Source organism: Homarus americanus, unplaced genomic scaffold (genome assembly GCF_018991925.1).
Source record: "Homarus americanus isolate GMGI-L3 unplaced genomic scaffold, GMGI_Hamer_2.0 scaffold11628, whole genome shotgun sequence".
In the NCBI taxonomy this organism is placed as follows: Eukaryota; Metazoa; Arthropoda; class Malacostraca; order Decapoda; family Nephropidae; genus Homarus; species Homarus americanus.
This window is the reverse complement of record NW_024754732.1, coordinates 1,391,184-1,407,555: the sequence shown is the minus strand read 5'-3', so window position 1 is coordinate 1,407,555 and position 16,372 is coordinate 1,391,184. Positions and strand designations below refer to the sequence as shown.

The window sequence follows — 16,372 nt, the reverse complement described above, 5'->3', positions numbered from 1 at the left end:
GAACTCTCACTTTTATGCTTGCCAGCCTTTTCAAAGGGAATTACAAAAAAAAAAAAATGTCGGTAAATAGGGCGATCACTAACGTCGGGACTCGAAAATACGTAAAGTGAAAAATATTTTATACGACCATAGCTGTCGTATGACCAGGTTGTCGTAAGTCAAGGAGAGACTGAAAATATTATTTTAGTGTATATGCCCTGGTTTATTCAATGATCTGTTGTCTAAGTGAAGAAGTAGCCATATCGAGCCATCATATATCAATAAATTTTAATATAGAAAGTAGAAATTAAATTGTTATAAGACAATGGTTTAGTAGTGCTGTTAATATGTGTGCTGTGGAAGTGCTTTGTCACACTACCGCACCTCCTGCTTCGTCACCTCAACCCTCACCCTGCCAGCTCACCTCGCAGTGTTACTTTTATTTATTACTGTATTTTTGTTCAACCTCAGAATGCGACGCTTAGCTTTTAACCTAGGTATATTAATGCCTAGCAATAACTCGCCAGGCCAACATACAGGCAATTAAAACATCTAATAATTACTAATAAGTAATATTAGGAGGATACGTCGCTACCTGGCATTTAATTGCAATTGTCGAAACCCCCTCCTTCACCCCCCATCGCACGCACTGCCACCGTCATCTCTTGCCTGGCGATTCAGCTGTAAATACACACGAAGGAGAGCTCCACGAATTTGTGTTGTAATTGCTGAAATACTAAGCTCCGCGAGGATTTTATATACGGTATTTGAACTTATTAGCACAGTGATGAAGTAGAGTGACTTTTATTTTGTTTATGTCTCTCAATTATTGTATTTGGGACAATTTCTTATACGATATCTGGTCAGCATCATGGCGACCACAACACGTCTTCTTTGTGAAGTCGTTTAGATCGTTGTGACTATCCCTTGCCTGTAAGTCACTCAGTGAATGTCGCTGCGCCCTCCCGGGCTCGTCTTCACTGAAAGAGAATATGTGAATATATCTATTTATATATACATATATATGTATACTGTTTACGGTTTTCTTTGTCCCAATTATTCACGTGCTAGTATGAATGCCATGTGACTGTCTTTCTTCCTACTCTTACGTTCGTTCACAAAGAACCTTTGGGCTTCCACCCTCGGTTTTCTAATTGCTCTCAGCATAAAGACCAGAGTTGAGTTTTTCTCTTCATTACTTTATTTTATTGATGTCCTCAGTAGCGGGTTCACCCTTTCCAGGCGAACTTTAGCGAGGCTGCTAAACTTAGCGTTCCTTCCGGAATGTTGACCTTCCGGTCTTCCTAGCAATCTAGAGTTATGTTGAAATGGACTTTGCACCTTCTATGGGTTATATGAGAACAATTCAGGGTGGAATTCTCAACCCAATAAATATTGCTAGAGTAATAGTGAACGCTGTTGCCAATAGAGCACTATGGAACTGTCCCTGAGGAGATAGTATTGAGTGATGAGCTACAAGGACGAGAAAGTTCAGCACAGGCACTACATACATGGAATTGTCTGTCAGTAGAGAAATTGAATTTAGTAGTACAGGTTGTACCTCTCTAGTCCGGCATTCTGTGGTCCGGAACGAATTTAGTTTGTCCAATAGGTAGATAGGCAGCTTTTTTTTTTTCACTTATCTGAATTATTATTATTATTACAGGAGTATTAAATTTTTGCCCCTCAGGCCCCAATGTGGGTCAGTGACTTATGCCCGGGTGGGCTAATCCCCTTAAAAAAAAAAAGCCGCGGGAAATTAAGGTTTGTTTACATCCGGCAGTTCGGCTGCTCTCTCTCTCTGCTTTTCTATACAGAGTACAACATTTAACCCTTCAATATATATGAGCAGTAAATAAGTGTTGCTTTCATATTCTTATGTAGAGTAATGACGATATGTTTTCACATGTGCACACTTACATACGCGCAGTCTCACTTTTTTTTTTTACCATTAATGGTTAGCTACTTATATTGTTCCATTTATTAACATTAAATAACATTACAGGTACTTCAAACAACCATATTAATTTTTTTACATTAATTTTACTACAGCTAAAATCAGGGTCTTATTTTCTTCAGTTTTATATGTAGAACCAATCAGTCACTGGTTTCGTAAGCTTTAACATAAACAATGCCGGCAGCCGTCTCGTCTCCTCTAATATTCCACGTATTATTAATAAATTGTATTGTTAATTTTGCACACACATACATTAATTCAATAAAAACAAATTCAGAAACATTAATTGAAATACAGTCGGCCCTTAACATACGCGGGGGTTACGTAACAGAGATAGCCGTGGATGTTAAAAATCCGCGTATATGTGCTGCCCCCCCCCCAAAAAAAAAACCCTGGCCTCCATGTCCTTGTTTACCGTATATACCTGTGTATAGTTCGAGTTTTTAAGACCAAATTATTTGGCAAAAAATTGGGGGTCAACCTCTAAAAGGGTAATAGTTTCGTTAGGTTGAATAATATTTACCAGTAACTACCAGTAAACAATGGAAACGATGCACCAACGCACCACCAGCTGTGAGTGTTGGTACAGTTGCCAGGGCAGATCTCTTGCGGCATCATAGCAAGCCCAAAATAGCCAAATCCATGGTATGGTAGCACAGGACAATGTAAAACATAAAGTATTCATTTATTAAAGTTTATTTATAGATACTGGACATAAATTTTTGTTCATTACATTTGAAACATCAATCTTTGTTAATTAAATTTGAAATAAAAGAAAACTATGATACCGTATTTTCATTAAAATATTACATCACAAGTATATTTTACCTTAACTGTGACTGAATGAATATACGTATTCTCAGAAATAAGTATAGAAATGTAATATTTTTGCTGGAATGACGAACATATTACAGTGGAAAGTGGGATAAAATCATGACAAAAACAATGACTTTCGCTTTCTTTCGTTAATCAAAAGATTTTACCGTAATCACTTTTTGAATGGTTTTCAGTTAAAAAACTGTTGTACTCGTACTGTATTACAATAATATTCTATCCTATCATTAGCCTTATAATCCCACAACTGAAAACCATTCGAAAAGCGATTACGGTAACATCTTTTGAACGAAAGAAAGAGAAAGTCATTGCTTTCGTCACAATTTTATCCCACTTTCCACTGTAATACGTACATCATTTCAGCAAAAATATTACATTTCCATGTTCTCAGAAATAAATGGTAGTTTTGTTGAAACGTAATGTACAGTATTTAATATTAAAATGCAAAAATAGCTATAAAAACAATTAATACACCCGAAATGTACTGGCTGGCATCTCCACTCGTCCCTGCTGCTGCGTCCAAGGTCACCTCACCACTCCTCCCAACTCGCTCCCTCCACACCGTCACTACTGCCGACAACAAACACAAATGTTTTGTGAATAACTGCACCTCCACTTCCTATGTACAGTACTTGTACTGGACTGTACTGTGCTGTGCATTTTTACAAACAATAAACATGGCAAGAAAAGCTATTAAAAAAAAAGAGATAAGAATTTCACTTTACTGTACCGTACCTCTCCTCGGCGACAGGGCGGGGGTCATCGGGCTCATCGTCACTCAATTCCATAACGGGTGGTGAAGTGGGGGCGACTGTGGATTCAGCTGCTTCCTCACTGCCGCCAGTGATTGATGGTGTTAAATCTCTCCTTCGGTGATCAAAGAACATGGTGATGGGGAGTTGTCGTCTCTTTCTTTCATTTCTTCCATGATGTTTTTGTATGGAGCGAAAACGTCATCCATCCCTCGCATGAATTTCAGGGCACGCACCATGGAGGGGTCCATACTATAGGCCAGGTTTTTCAGTGCCTCAATATTCCTGGTCATCTCCCCCAACTTCTCCAACGTTATTTCTTGGTGCTCTTCCTCATCCTCTTTCCCTTTCGCTTCCTCTTCCTTGCCTGAGTCTACTAACTCCTGTAGATCCTCCTCGGTCAGCTCAGTGTCGTGCTCTTCAATTAGCTCCCTAATCTCGTCCTCTGCCATGTCCCGGAAGCCTTCAGCAGCCACTTTCCTTGACAGTGCCAGGTCTTTCTGAATATTTTCATTAAAATCCATCAAAATCATTTTCCTTGTCATCGTCTTAAGCACCAAACAGCTCCTCCCAGTCTTCTCCTTGAACAGGGCTAGAGGGTACGTGTTTTTCGAATCGTTTTCAATTAAAAAAATGTTACAGCACATGTATATTTTACCTAAACTGTGCCTGAATGAATATATTCTCAGAAATAAATAGTAGTTTTGCTGAAACGTGATGTATTTCAATGTAAAATAGGATAAAATACATGACGAAAACAAAAGACTTTACCTAACCTTCCAATGTTCAAGAGATGTTACTCGTTTTTTTAATAGTTTTCGGTTAAAATACTGTTATATTACAATGATATTGTATTCATACTGTGCTTGATATACTACATTCACGGAAATGTAATATTTTTGCTGAAATGACGTACGTATTACAGTGGAAAGTGACGAAAACAATGACTTTCGCTTTCTTTCTTCAAAAGATGTTACCGTAATCGCTTTTCGAATGGTTTTCAGTTAAAAAAACTGTTGCATCACAAGTGAATTAGGATAGAATATTATTGTAATACAACAGTTTTTTAACTGAAAACCATTCGAAAAGCGATTACGGTAACATCTTTTGAACGAAAGAAAGCGAGTCATTGCTTTCGTCACTTTCCACTGTAATACGTACGTCATTTCAGCAAAATATTACATTTCCATATTCTCAGAAATAAATAGTAGTTTTGCTGAAACGTAATGCATTTCAATGTAAATTAGGATAAACTACATGAAAACAAAAGACTTTACCTAGCCTTCCGATGTTCAAGATATGTTACTCGTTTTTTTAGTAGTTTTCGGTTAAAATACTCTTATATTAGTGATATTCTATTCATACTGTGCTTGATATAATACATTCACGGAAATGTAATATTTTTGCAACTACAATGCTGATGTCAACACAAGCGTGGTTACAGCAAGACTGACTGAGTGAGGGAGAGCTATGCGTGTGTGAGGTTGCGGGAGCGGGCGGTGTCCCATGTTCGGTGCCGCGCGCGATTTGAATGTACTTCAATTACTTCAATGTACAGAATATTCCTCCGGCGGGGCAATCCGCGTATTTGCAAATCCGTGTATGCTAAACCCGCATATGTTAAGGGCCGACTGTACTGTACTACAGTAGTGAGTTAGGTAAAGTCTCTTATTTACATTTTGAGGATTTACACACAGTAATACCTGTACCACTAATTTTTGCGTTCCCATGTAACTTTAGTGTGGAAAAATGTAGTTTTCCCTTGAAGCTAACAAAAATTACCTTACATAAACACACAAAGTAGAGTAATAAAGGCAAGTTGGGCACCAATCACTGAGATGCATGTCAGCTGTGCAGTGCCTCTGCTGAACTACAGTAGGTCGTATATCAGAATTATACTGTAGTACTGTACTGTACTGTATAATCAAAACCCCTTACTCCAATGCATGGAACAATTAACTCGTCAAATTTTCCATATACAGTGTTCTTATAAAACTAATATTTCTTGGGTTTCCATTAAAATCTGATATACTATACCTTGTACTGTATATTTTATATAAAATCTGCTGGAGGGAATATGTATGTTTAATTTACAAAAGCTCGGGCGTAGCTATACGTGTCTCAAGACAAAGCGATCGCTCCAATTACTGTTAGTGTATAGATTTATATTTATATATCTTATTATCTGATGGGTTTGTACTGGAAATAATTATTTATGAAATATATTAAAATATTTTTTTATAAAACGTGCTGGAGGGAACATTAACGTGTTTCCCATACTTGAGCTCCAGAACACTCCATTTACCACTAGTTACTGGTATATACCGTTGCTACTGTATATATATATATATATATATATATATATATATATATATATATATATATATATATATATATATATATATATATATATATATATATATATATATATATATATATATATATATATATATACACACTGTATACACACTGTAATTATAAAAAATGTAAAGCAACTTGGATTACTAAGATAGATCCTCATGTGGCTTGCATAATTCATGGCAGCTGTGTCTCAAATAACCTATTTTCACGAATGGAATGTGCAGTTTGTTATGATCAAATTTTTCAATTTCATCAAGCTACAGGTGATAAGAAAGATTTATTGCAATTACAAATTAAAAATAGGAGGAATAAGGCCTTGAAGAATAAGTTTTTCAATGTACAACAATGGAAAGATCCCAAGTTGGCAGAAAGTTTAGGTTTATTGGTGTTAGGTAAAAGACTTAATCCCCATTTAGACAAGACTGCTCCTGCTAAGAAAAATAAGTTATTGGACCTTCCAGACAATGGGTCAGTAGGAAGTCTACAAAAACCTCTATCTACTCAATCTGATTTCAGTGGATTCCAGGATCAGGACGATGAGCCTGGTTCTAATCATAGTATCCAGTCTCTTGAGCAGGAAGAACCTGTTGAGACTGACTTCATCCTATCCACATCTTGGCAACCACTTCCACCTGGGGCAAAAGTGTTGGTTACTGCGAATGGAAACAGGCTGCTGTCGACTGACACGCAGCTGCTGGATAATATTGAGTGTAAGGTTGATTCTAACAGGCCATGGATAACATTGGTAAGAGCTAAGTCTTCTTTGTTCACTAATCCATCTGAATCTGTGGATTCCTTATTCAAGATATTTTATGAAACTGTCTCTAAGCTTCCTGATATCTCAGCAACTACAAAGAGAGAGGAAGGACATGCAACTTTGGGTCATCATTCTTTGTTTTTGGAGGGTGATACTACACTTTCTTGGCCTGATATTTGCCCAAAGATGATCTCTGAAATAGACGAAGTCTGGGCTAATTTATTGAAAGATTTGACATTCATTCCCGCTGACAGGAATGCTCATAAGTTTAGTTTTTTTAAGTTCCAATTTAATAACAAAAAGAGTTCCTTATATGATCTTTCCCAATATTTGTTGGCTTCAAAATATGTTGATATGTTATCAAAAAAATTTGAAACCAGTTGCCCCTGCACTGCTGCTTGAAGAATTTAAAATTAGGAAAATGGCAGCAGATGTTTGGTCTGCAATTATGATGTGTCAGTTGTTAACTAAGTTTGTGCTGGACTATGAAGAAAATTCAGAAGTGGACAAATGTTTTGCTGCTGCTCTACAAGAAATCCCATATTCCCTGTACAACTCACTTTTAGATCATTTGTTGAAAGCCCTAAGACTGAAAGTCCAGCTAAGGAAACAAGCCACAAATAATGCTTCAAGCGGTAGCGCTTATTTGTTGATACGTTCTTCTCCTCTTTCTCCTGCTTTGTTTGGTGAGCAATCATTGATTAATTATAGATCATCTTTGGAGAATACTATTAATATTAATGTCCCCAGGAGTCCTCAGACCTTTTGGAAACCTAGGAGAGGAAGGTTTTACAGGGGAACAGGACCAGCTGCCTGGGTCAGTTATCAACCAAGGGGAAATTTTAGAGGAGGAAATAATCAAAGACATAATAGAGGTGGCCGTTTATTCAGAAACGGAAGGAGACCTTATTCCACCACCTCAGCAACTTCCCCCTTCCAATGAAGCCAGACAGCTGGGTCGTCTAGGTGGTTGGGAGAACAGATGGACTTCTTCCATATGGGCTTGCAAGACAATCAAAGGGGTCTCACATGGACTTGGTTGAGGCACCCTCCCCTAGCATCCCCAAAGAAGGGTCAAAAACCAACCCCATTACTTACAAAATTTGTAAGTCAACTACTTAACAGAGGTGTCATAGAACCGTTGCAGTCAGAGAAATGTTTCATGTCTCGCCTATTCCCAGTCCACAAGAAAGGCAGCGACAAATTAAGATGGATTTTGGATCTTTCAATCCTAAACAAATTTATTCCCAAAAGAAGTTTCAAGATGCTCACTTACGACCATCTGAGGCATCTACTTCCGCCCAATGCTTGGATTTCAAAAGTGGATCTCGAAGATGCCTATTATCACGTTCCTGTTGCTTCCAGGTACAGAAAATTTCTGGTGTTCAAAGTAGGGGAATTAAGTTATCAATTCACAGTGATGCCATTCGGTCTGACAATTGCACCAAAAGTCTTTACAAAACTGGCAAATATTCCCAGAAAGATCCTTGCAAAGGAGGGCACAAGAACCTTTGCTTATCTAGACGATTGGCTGATAATGGGAAACTCTTTCGAAGATTGTCAAAGGGCGACCCAACGTACACTAGTACTATTTCAAAACCTTGGTTTAAAGATAAACCAGGTCAAATCAAAATTAGTACCATATCAAAAGTTGGATTGGTTAGGTCTCCACTGGGATACAAATCAGCAGTCAGTCAGTTTACCAGGAACAAAAATAACAGATTTGATAAACAAAGTAGAAGCCTTTTGTGTAAAGCACAAGGTTTCTTGGCACGATTGGGAAAACTTCTGGGTCTGTTGAATTTTGCCACAATAGTGGTTCCATTGGGAAAGTTAAGGAAAAAGCAACTATCTCATCTGGGCTCGAAGTTGCTTCGCAGAAACAGAAACGTTGCTTCTTCTCTCCCTATTCAGATAAAGAATCATCTGTTATGGTGGACAAACTGGGACAATCTAATCGGTCCCTCTCCCTGGGTTCCACCTCAAACATGTCTGGTCGTTTGTACGGATGCATCCAAAATAGGATGGGGATACCATTCTTCAAAAGGGGAATTCAATCAAGGAAAGTGGAGCAACTTCCTTTGGGACAAACACATAAATATAAAAGAATTAGCAGTGGTTCTATTCTTTTTGTCGGCAAACCCAAATTTACAAAATATGACGATCCTGTTTGCCATGGACAACAAAACGGCAGTGTTTTGTCTCAATCATCAAGGGTCAACAAGGTCTTGGCCCCTTCTACAACTATCAGAAAATTTGTTCAGTATTTGTGCAACACAAACACTTTTCCTCAAAGCAACTTATATACTGGGAGTGCAAAACAATTGGGCAGATGCGCTGTCCCGTCTCCGGCCAGTATCGACAGAAACAGAATGGTCCCTAAAGGTATCAGAGTTCAAGAGTCTAGTAAAGAAGTTTGGAACTCCACAGATAGATCTGTTTGCCTCCCTAACAAATCACAAGATGCAATTTTATGCATCTCTGGAGAGGTCGAATCTTTTAGGAAATGCTCTACTCTTAGATTGGAACCTTTGGAGTTCAATCTATCTGTTCCCACCTGTGAAAATATTGCCCAAAGTGGTTCACAAACTCAGATCCTTCCAATACACAAGGTCCTCTTAATTGCACCACATTGGATCCTACAACCTTGGTGCCTGGATCTGCTGGACTGGTGCCCGAATCTGCTACAATTGCAACAAGGATGTCTAGACCAGTTACTACATTCTCAGTTCGAGATATCCTTGGCACTTCACGCTTGGAGTTTCTCAAAAGGAGTTTAAATAGGTTGTTGGGTAATCCCAATATAGCTAACCATATATTAGCAGGTCATAGACCCCAAACTTATATTCAATATGAGAAAGCTTGGAATCTTTTTCAACAATTTATCAAGTTAACAACTCCAGAATCATTGTCGGAAACAGTTGTGTTAGAATTTTTAGAATTTCTGTTCAGAGTTAAAGGCCTTCAAGGATCGACAATTGCATCTTATAAATCAGCATTGGTTGACCCTCTGGCTTGGGGTTTTAATATTACTTTGAACCCAAGGATATATTAAATGCTAAGATCGTCCTTTTTCATTCAGAGACCCCTCGGCCTAAGAGAATCCCACCTTGGTCTCTGGAAAAAGTTACTAAATTTCTTATGGGGCCTAATTACAATAAAAATCTGAACAGGGATAAATTACTACAGAAGGCAGCCTTCCTTCTAGCAATAGCAACAGGTATGAGAATAAGTGAACTGATTTCAATTTCCAATAATCCATCATTATTGGTATTTTCTAAGTAGGATGTTACCCTTTTTCCTACGGAGATCCTAAGAAAAAATGAAAGGGAAGATTTCCAAGCTCAACCTATTGGGATTAAAATGCCTAATGGATGAGACAAGGGTTCCTCATATATTGTGCCCAGTTAAAAATCTTCAGGAATGGTTATCCAGATTCCCTAATCGAGGCCCCTATGTTTTCTCATCCAGGGATGGTAAGAAATTGTCTTCTAGTTAAATGATAATATCTTTATCTCAATTAGTGAATCAAGCAGACCCTGGCAAGAAATTTTTGGCACATGACACTAGGAAATGCGCAGGGTCTGTGTCCTTTCTGCGGCATACAGTATGAGCTTCAGTCAGATCAAGGAAATGGGCTTTTGGAGATCTTCAAAAACTTTCAAAGACAACTTCTTCATCACCATAATAAAGTGAGTATCCTAATTGAGATCTGTAAATTAACATTTTACCTTCCGGTAATTGTTCCTAATTTTGGAAATATTCTACACGGTTTATAATCATAATCTGGACCTAAGTTAGCGGAGCCTTGTATGCAAAGTCACCTCCCTCTCCACCTCCTGCTCGGGTATTCAAAGCTAAGCGTCGCATTCTGAGGTTGAACAAAAAGCCATTTTTTTTTCTAAAAACCAGTTTTTGTGATATAACCCAGAATGCTACGCCGATAACCCACCCATCTCCACCTCTCGAGAGTTGACTTTTGTTTACTGCTTGCTCTAAGGCAAGAGATGATGGTGGCAGTGCGTGCGATGGGATGTAAGGGGGGGGGGTTTCGACAGTTGCAATTAAATGCCAGGCAGCGACGTGTCCTCCTAATATTGCTTATTAAGTAATTATTAGATGTTTTAATTGCTTGTATGTTGTCCTGGCGAGTTATTGCTAGGCATTAACATACCTAGGTTAAAGGCTAAGAGTCGCATTCTGGGTTATATCACAAAATCTGGTTTTTAGAAAAAAATGGCTCATTTACTTTATTATTACAGTACTGTACTGTATATACAGTACATTGAAAAAAAAATTATGCTTGCACAGTGATTATAAATAGATTATCTTATAAAGCAGCCAAGACAAGGCACAAAAACTGAACAGAAAATGAATGAATATTTGATAATATAAATTCAGAAATTGCTGAATGAAGTCAAAATATTTCAAACTCGGTTAGTTTCGATTTTTCAAACATTCAAATGACCCAGTGACTTTTTTATCCAATAAATGAGGGTATAGTGTACTCTTTGTTTACCGGTATTTCTATACTGAGTCTTGTTTGGATTCTTTTTCATTGTTAAAGCTTCTTGGCAGTTGGAGTGGTTAGCATGTTGGCACTCCATTTTATGGTTAACTGTTCTATTACAAGGTATACAGTTGATGTTGGGTGGGTGGGAGGGAGGGATTGACCATTGGATAGGAAGACAGGCAGAAAGATACTCTGTCATCTTCAGATTTTTCTCTCTTACAGCTTCACTTCATCCGATCCTATCTGGAAGCTTATGGGGCATCACGAAGAGGAAAGCTCGCGCCATCCACTGGTGGATATTCAGGGGAAGCATTACGCACGTAAGTAATGATGACAGAACATAAACCATGTAGGATTTGTTCAGTTTATTTGTTATGTAGATAATAATGAAGAATTTTGTGACTGTTTTCATGGCTGACCTTAAAGACACACAGGTTTCATGCTTCAGGGGCCCTTCATGGTCACTAAATGTGTATGTAAGGCCAGAGGATAAAAGTACTGTATAAGAGCATTCTGTCCAAATTGTTGATATTTTTGGTACTTAATCTCAGTCAGATCCATGGAGGTCAGATTGGTAAGAAGGCAAATTTTAATCACCTTATTGTGGAGAGTTAAACTTTGAGATGTTGATTTATTTTGAAAATTATATTTACAATCTGGTTGTCTAATTAATTGTACAAAGTACAGTACAAGGTGTATTTATCATAAATGAGTATTATTTTGAAATACAGCCAGTCCCCGACTTACGGCGGGGTTAGGGACCGACGACCAGGTCGTAAGTCGAATTGGTCGTAAGTCGAAAATGCAAAAATAATACAGTGGTCCCTCGATTTACAAACACAATTGGTTACAACTCACAGGAAAAGTACATACAAAGTAAAGCCAAAAAATGCATACAGTCAGAAACACTCCTACAAATTTCCCGAAATCGCCCTTAAATCACTATATATATATCATATATATACACTAGAACTCTTAAGTCACTACTGTAATGTGATACAGGTGATTAAATTTTATCTCTTGTGCAAAATATATGACGTTTATATTCAAATTATTCACTGTCTTGCAAGGATCCCAGCAATGCAAATTATATTCTCCTAACTTTAGTCTGTGATATTATATAAGATGAAAACTGTAAGCCTAAAACCCTGGCTGGGCAGATGGGGGAGAGGGAGGGAGTGGGGGGGGAGGTGAGGTGATATGTTTGACAGTTGGCGCTGAAGGTCTAATGTGTGTTTATTTATCAGTCCTTAAGAGTGACTAAGCTTTTCTCTTATAATTTGCCACTGAAATGACCTGGGAGAATATAATTTACATTGCTGGGATTCTTGTAAGATAGTGATTAATTTGAATATAAACAAGCTTTAATTTGCACTAGACAAAAATTTTAGTACCCTAATCATTTAGTAAATGTACAGTACAGGTTTGCACTTGGGTCATTTATTTCTTTTACGTTTCTTTTAGTATGGTGTGTGCATGTGAATGAATAAAAATAAATGAAGAAATTTATATAAATCTACCCAAAATACAGTTGAAAATTTTTTACATTATTAAAATGTACTAATGTATTGAAGTTTTTATCTCTTGTGCAAAATACAGTTGTACCCCACTTAACGCGGTCAATAGAACCCAGAGGGTCCCGTGTTAAGTGAAATCCGCGTTAAGTGAACAACAGAACATATGGGATTAATTCCAATAGAAACCAGCCCGACCCCCAAACTCCACTTTTTGAAGACACATAACTATGTTGTAGTAAAAATAACATCTTAATTTTATGATGGTACATGCACACAATTAATACTTAAGAGAAATAGAGAAATACAGTCGCCAAGTTAATGTCCATTCAAATAATGGACTCAACTCCCTCCCACTCTCACACTACACTGCCGGCTCTTCCCTCTCTGAGAAATTTTTGGGGGAAAACCACTAAATTTTAATAAATAATACCTCAAACTAAAGTTAGGATAATACAATTGACATTGCTGGATTCCTTGTAAGACCAGGAATATTTTGAATATAAATGTCATATATTTTGCACAAAAGATAACATAGTTACCCAGAGAAAAAATTTTATCTAAAATTTGTATGTCTAATGCAAAATATATGATGTTTATATTCAAAATGATCACCAAATTATAAGAATTCCAGCAATGTAAATTATATTCTGACCGGGTAATTTGTATGAATTTTATGAGCTAAAACAAATATCTTCAGTTAATAAAAAAAAAAATAATCTTCACGACACTATCTGTCAATCAAAGTACCCCACCTTGCCTCCCCCCCTCTTCCAACCATGCAGTCAGTCCCAACCCTCCCCCCCACCCCCCACCAATCCTCCCTTCAAGAGATGTGGGGTGAAAAAAATAAATTTTAACATTTTGTATTAAATAATACCTCAGATTAAAGTTAGGATAATATAATTGACATTGCTGGATTCCTTGTAAGACCAGGAATATTTTGAATATAAATGTCATATATTTTGCACAAAAGATAACATATTTACTCAGAAAACATTTTATCTAAAATTTGTATGTCTAATGCAAAATATATGATGTTTATATTCAAAATGATCACCAAATTATAAGAATTCCAGCAATGTAAATTATATTCTGGCCGGGTAATTTGTATGAATTTTATGAGCTAAAACAGGCAGTCAGGCAGGGTGGCGGGTGGGGCAAATCTAAAAATAGCGTCTCGAGCCGGACACTCACCGCGTATATGTGGAAAAAATCCGTGTTAAGTGAAAGTTCAGCTCTGGCGAGGCACCGCGTATATGATAAAACGCATTAAGTGAAACCGCGTTAGGCGGGGTAATACTGTATATGATGTTTATATTCAAATTATTCACTGTCTTGCAAGGATTCCAGCAATGCAAATTATATTCTCCTAACTTTAGTCTGTGATATTATATAAGATAAAAACTTAAAGCCTAAATCCACCAAACCCTGGAGAGGGGAAGGGGAGGTGACAGTAACATGTTTGACAGTTGGCGCCAAAGATCTAGTGAAGTATTTATTTGTTTATTTATGTCCTTCAGCTTTAGTTTTTGTTTTTTGCTTATAAAATGTCACAGAAGTGACCGGGGAGAATATAATTTTCATTGCTGGAATTCTTATACGATTGTGATTAATTTGAATATAAACATCATATATTTTGCACAAGAGATAAAATTTTTAGTACATAGTACATATTAATAAAAATGCATTCAACTGTATTTTGGGTAGATTTACATAAATTTCTGGGTCTCTTTTTCTTCTCAGCACCGTAAAAACTCTCACTTTTACGCTTGCCAGCCGTTTTAGAGAGAATTACAAACAAAAATTTTGTCAGTACACAGCTCGATCACTAACGTTGGGACTCGAAAATACGTTCCAGAAAATCTTTCGTTAACGGAAAATTTTGTTAACCGAATCTATTGTTTCAATGGGATATTGGATAATTGGTTCCAGCTCACAGAAAAATACATACAAAGTAAAATAAAATGAGGTAAAGTACACTTACTCTGAGGTGTGTAGGTAGAAGGTTCCTGGTTGATGATGATGATGATGGGAATTAGAAGTGGGGGTGGAGGAGAAGGGAGAAAAGAAGGAAGTGGGGAAGGAGGAGAAAGCACCTTTCTGGGGACCTATGCTTGATGCCGTCATTTCACCAATAAAATTTTAAGATCACTAGGTGTAATTCAAGATTATTTTCTTTAAATCAACACTGCACTACACTATATATTATCAATATGTTAACTAAGGTTCAGAATGACCAATAATTTCGATGAAATATGCAAAAATATTCAAGACACCAACAAAATGGCTGCTCTCTCTCATTAAACAAGCCAGACTGAGAGGGTACAGGGATAATTCATATAATGTCCAGATAATACATGTATTGCCAATATGTTAAATAAATGTTAAAATAACTAATTATTTTAATATAAAACATTAAAAAATATTAAAAAAGCTCAACTTAAATGATATTTACTCAATTGGAAACGAATTTAAACATAGAACAGATTACTGAATTGGCAGATTGGGCCATCAGCTGACCAGCTATTGCTCACAACAAAACGTGATTTTCGTAAGGATTTTGTTAATCAAATTTTTGTTCGTTAACCGAATTGAAGATCCTTATGGGAGGTAATTCGTTAACCGAAATTTCGTTACCCGAGGCATTCGTTAACCGAGAGACCACTGTATAGATATATATATGTATATATATATACTATATATAAATTTTTTCTTTGTCTCAATTATACACGTGCAAGTATGAAAACCATGATACTGTATATGTGGCCATCCCTCTCCTCATGTTCGTTCACAAAACTTTTCGGGCTTCCGCCCTGGGTTATCTAATTACTCTCAGCATGCAGGCCAGAGTTAAGTTTTTCTCTTCATAACTCTATTTTATTCATGTCCTCAGTAGCGGGTTCAGCCTTTCCAGGCGAACTTTAGCGAGGCTGCTAGTCTTAGTGTTCCTTCCGGACGCTAATCTTCCGGTCTTACTAGCAATCTAGAGTTATCTTGAGATGGACTTTGTATCCTTAGTATGGGTTATATGAGAACCATTTAGGGTGGAATTCTCAACCCAATACATATTGCTAAAGTAATGGTGAACAATGTTAGCCAGTTGAGTGCTATGGTAGCAGCTCAGCACTGTCAACCCTTCTGGGTGACTTGATGCTCACTCAGGCATCATCGCTCAAGCATGATTAGTTGAAGCGGTGATGTCTGTGCACCCTGATTGGCAACAAATAGAGAACTTGGTGATTCCTCAAAATATTAATGCTCTAAAATGAAGTTAGCTTGATTAAGAAACAAAGTTCATTGAGCTGAGGGATAATTGAGATAAGAGAAGGGCGAGGTGTATGATATAGTGAGTTAGTTGTTTATGATTGTCACACTGGTGACTTATATAACAATAAGAGATATTAATGAAATAACTTACTAAAGTATCACAGTTAGGAGTCATATTGATTATGTTTGGGAGAAAATGTTGTCTCCCTTGTATTATTATGATGATACAGTGTGGCTCATAGTGTTCCTCCTAGTTTAGATGAATGATGTGCAACTGGAAGATGAAGGACACTTGTCTGGACTGCTAGAGGATGGAGACCACAGAACTGTCCCTGGGGATCTAGTGTTGAGTGAGGAGATACAATGACTGGAAAGTTCAGCTCATACACTACATACAAGGAAATGTCCGTCAGTAGAGGATGTGAATTCAGTACA

At 37.2% G+C, this 16,372-nt stretch overlaps 1 protein-coding gene across 1 annotated transcript in view; it reads left to right on the top strand.

Annotated features, from left to right (window-relative positions):
• Positions 1-16,372, top strand: part of LOC121856058 (choline kinase alpha-like) — a 79,441-nt gene that overhangs the window by 16,177 nt on the left and 46,892 nt on the right. The window contains exon 2 of the mRNA XM_042351335.1: positions 11,376-11,473. Within this exon, the coding sequence (XP_042207269.1) occupies positions 11,376-11,473 (98 nt within the window). The remainder of the gene's footprint in view (positions 1-11,375; positions 11,474-16,372) is intronic.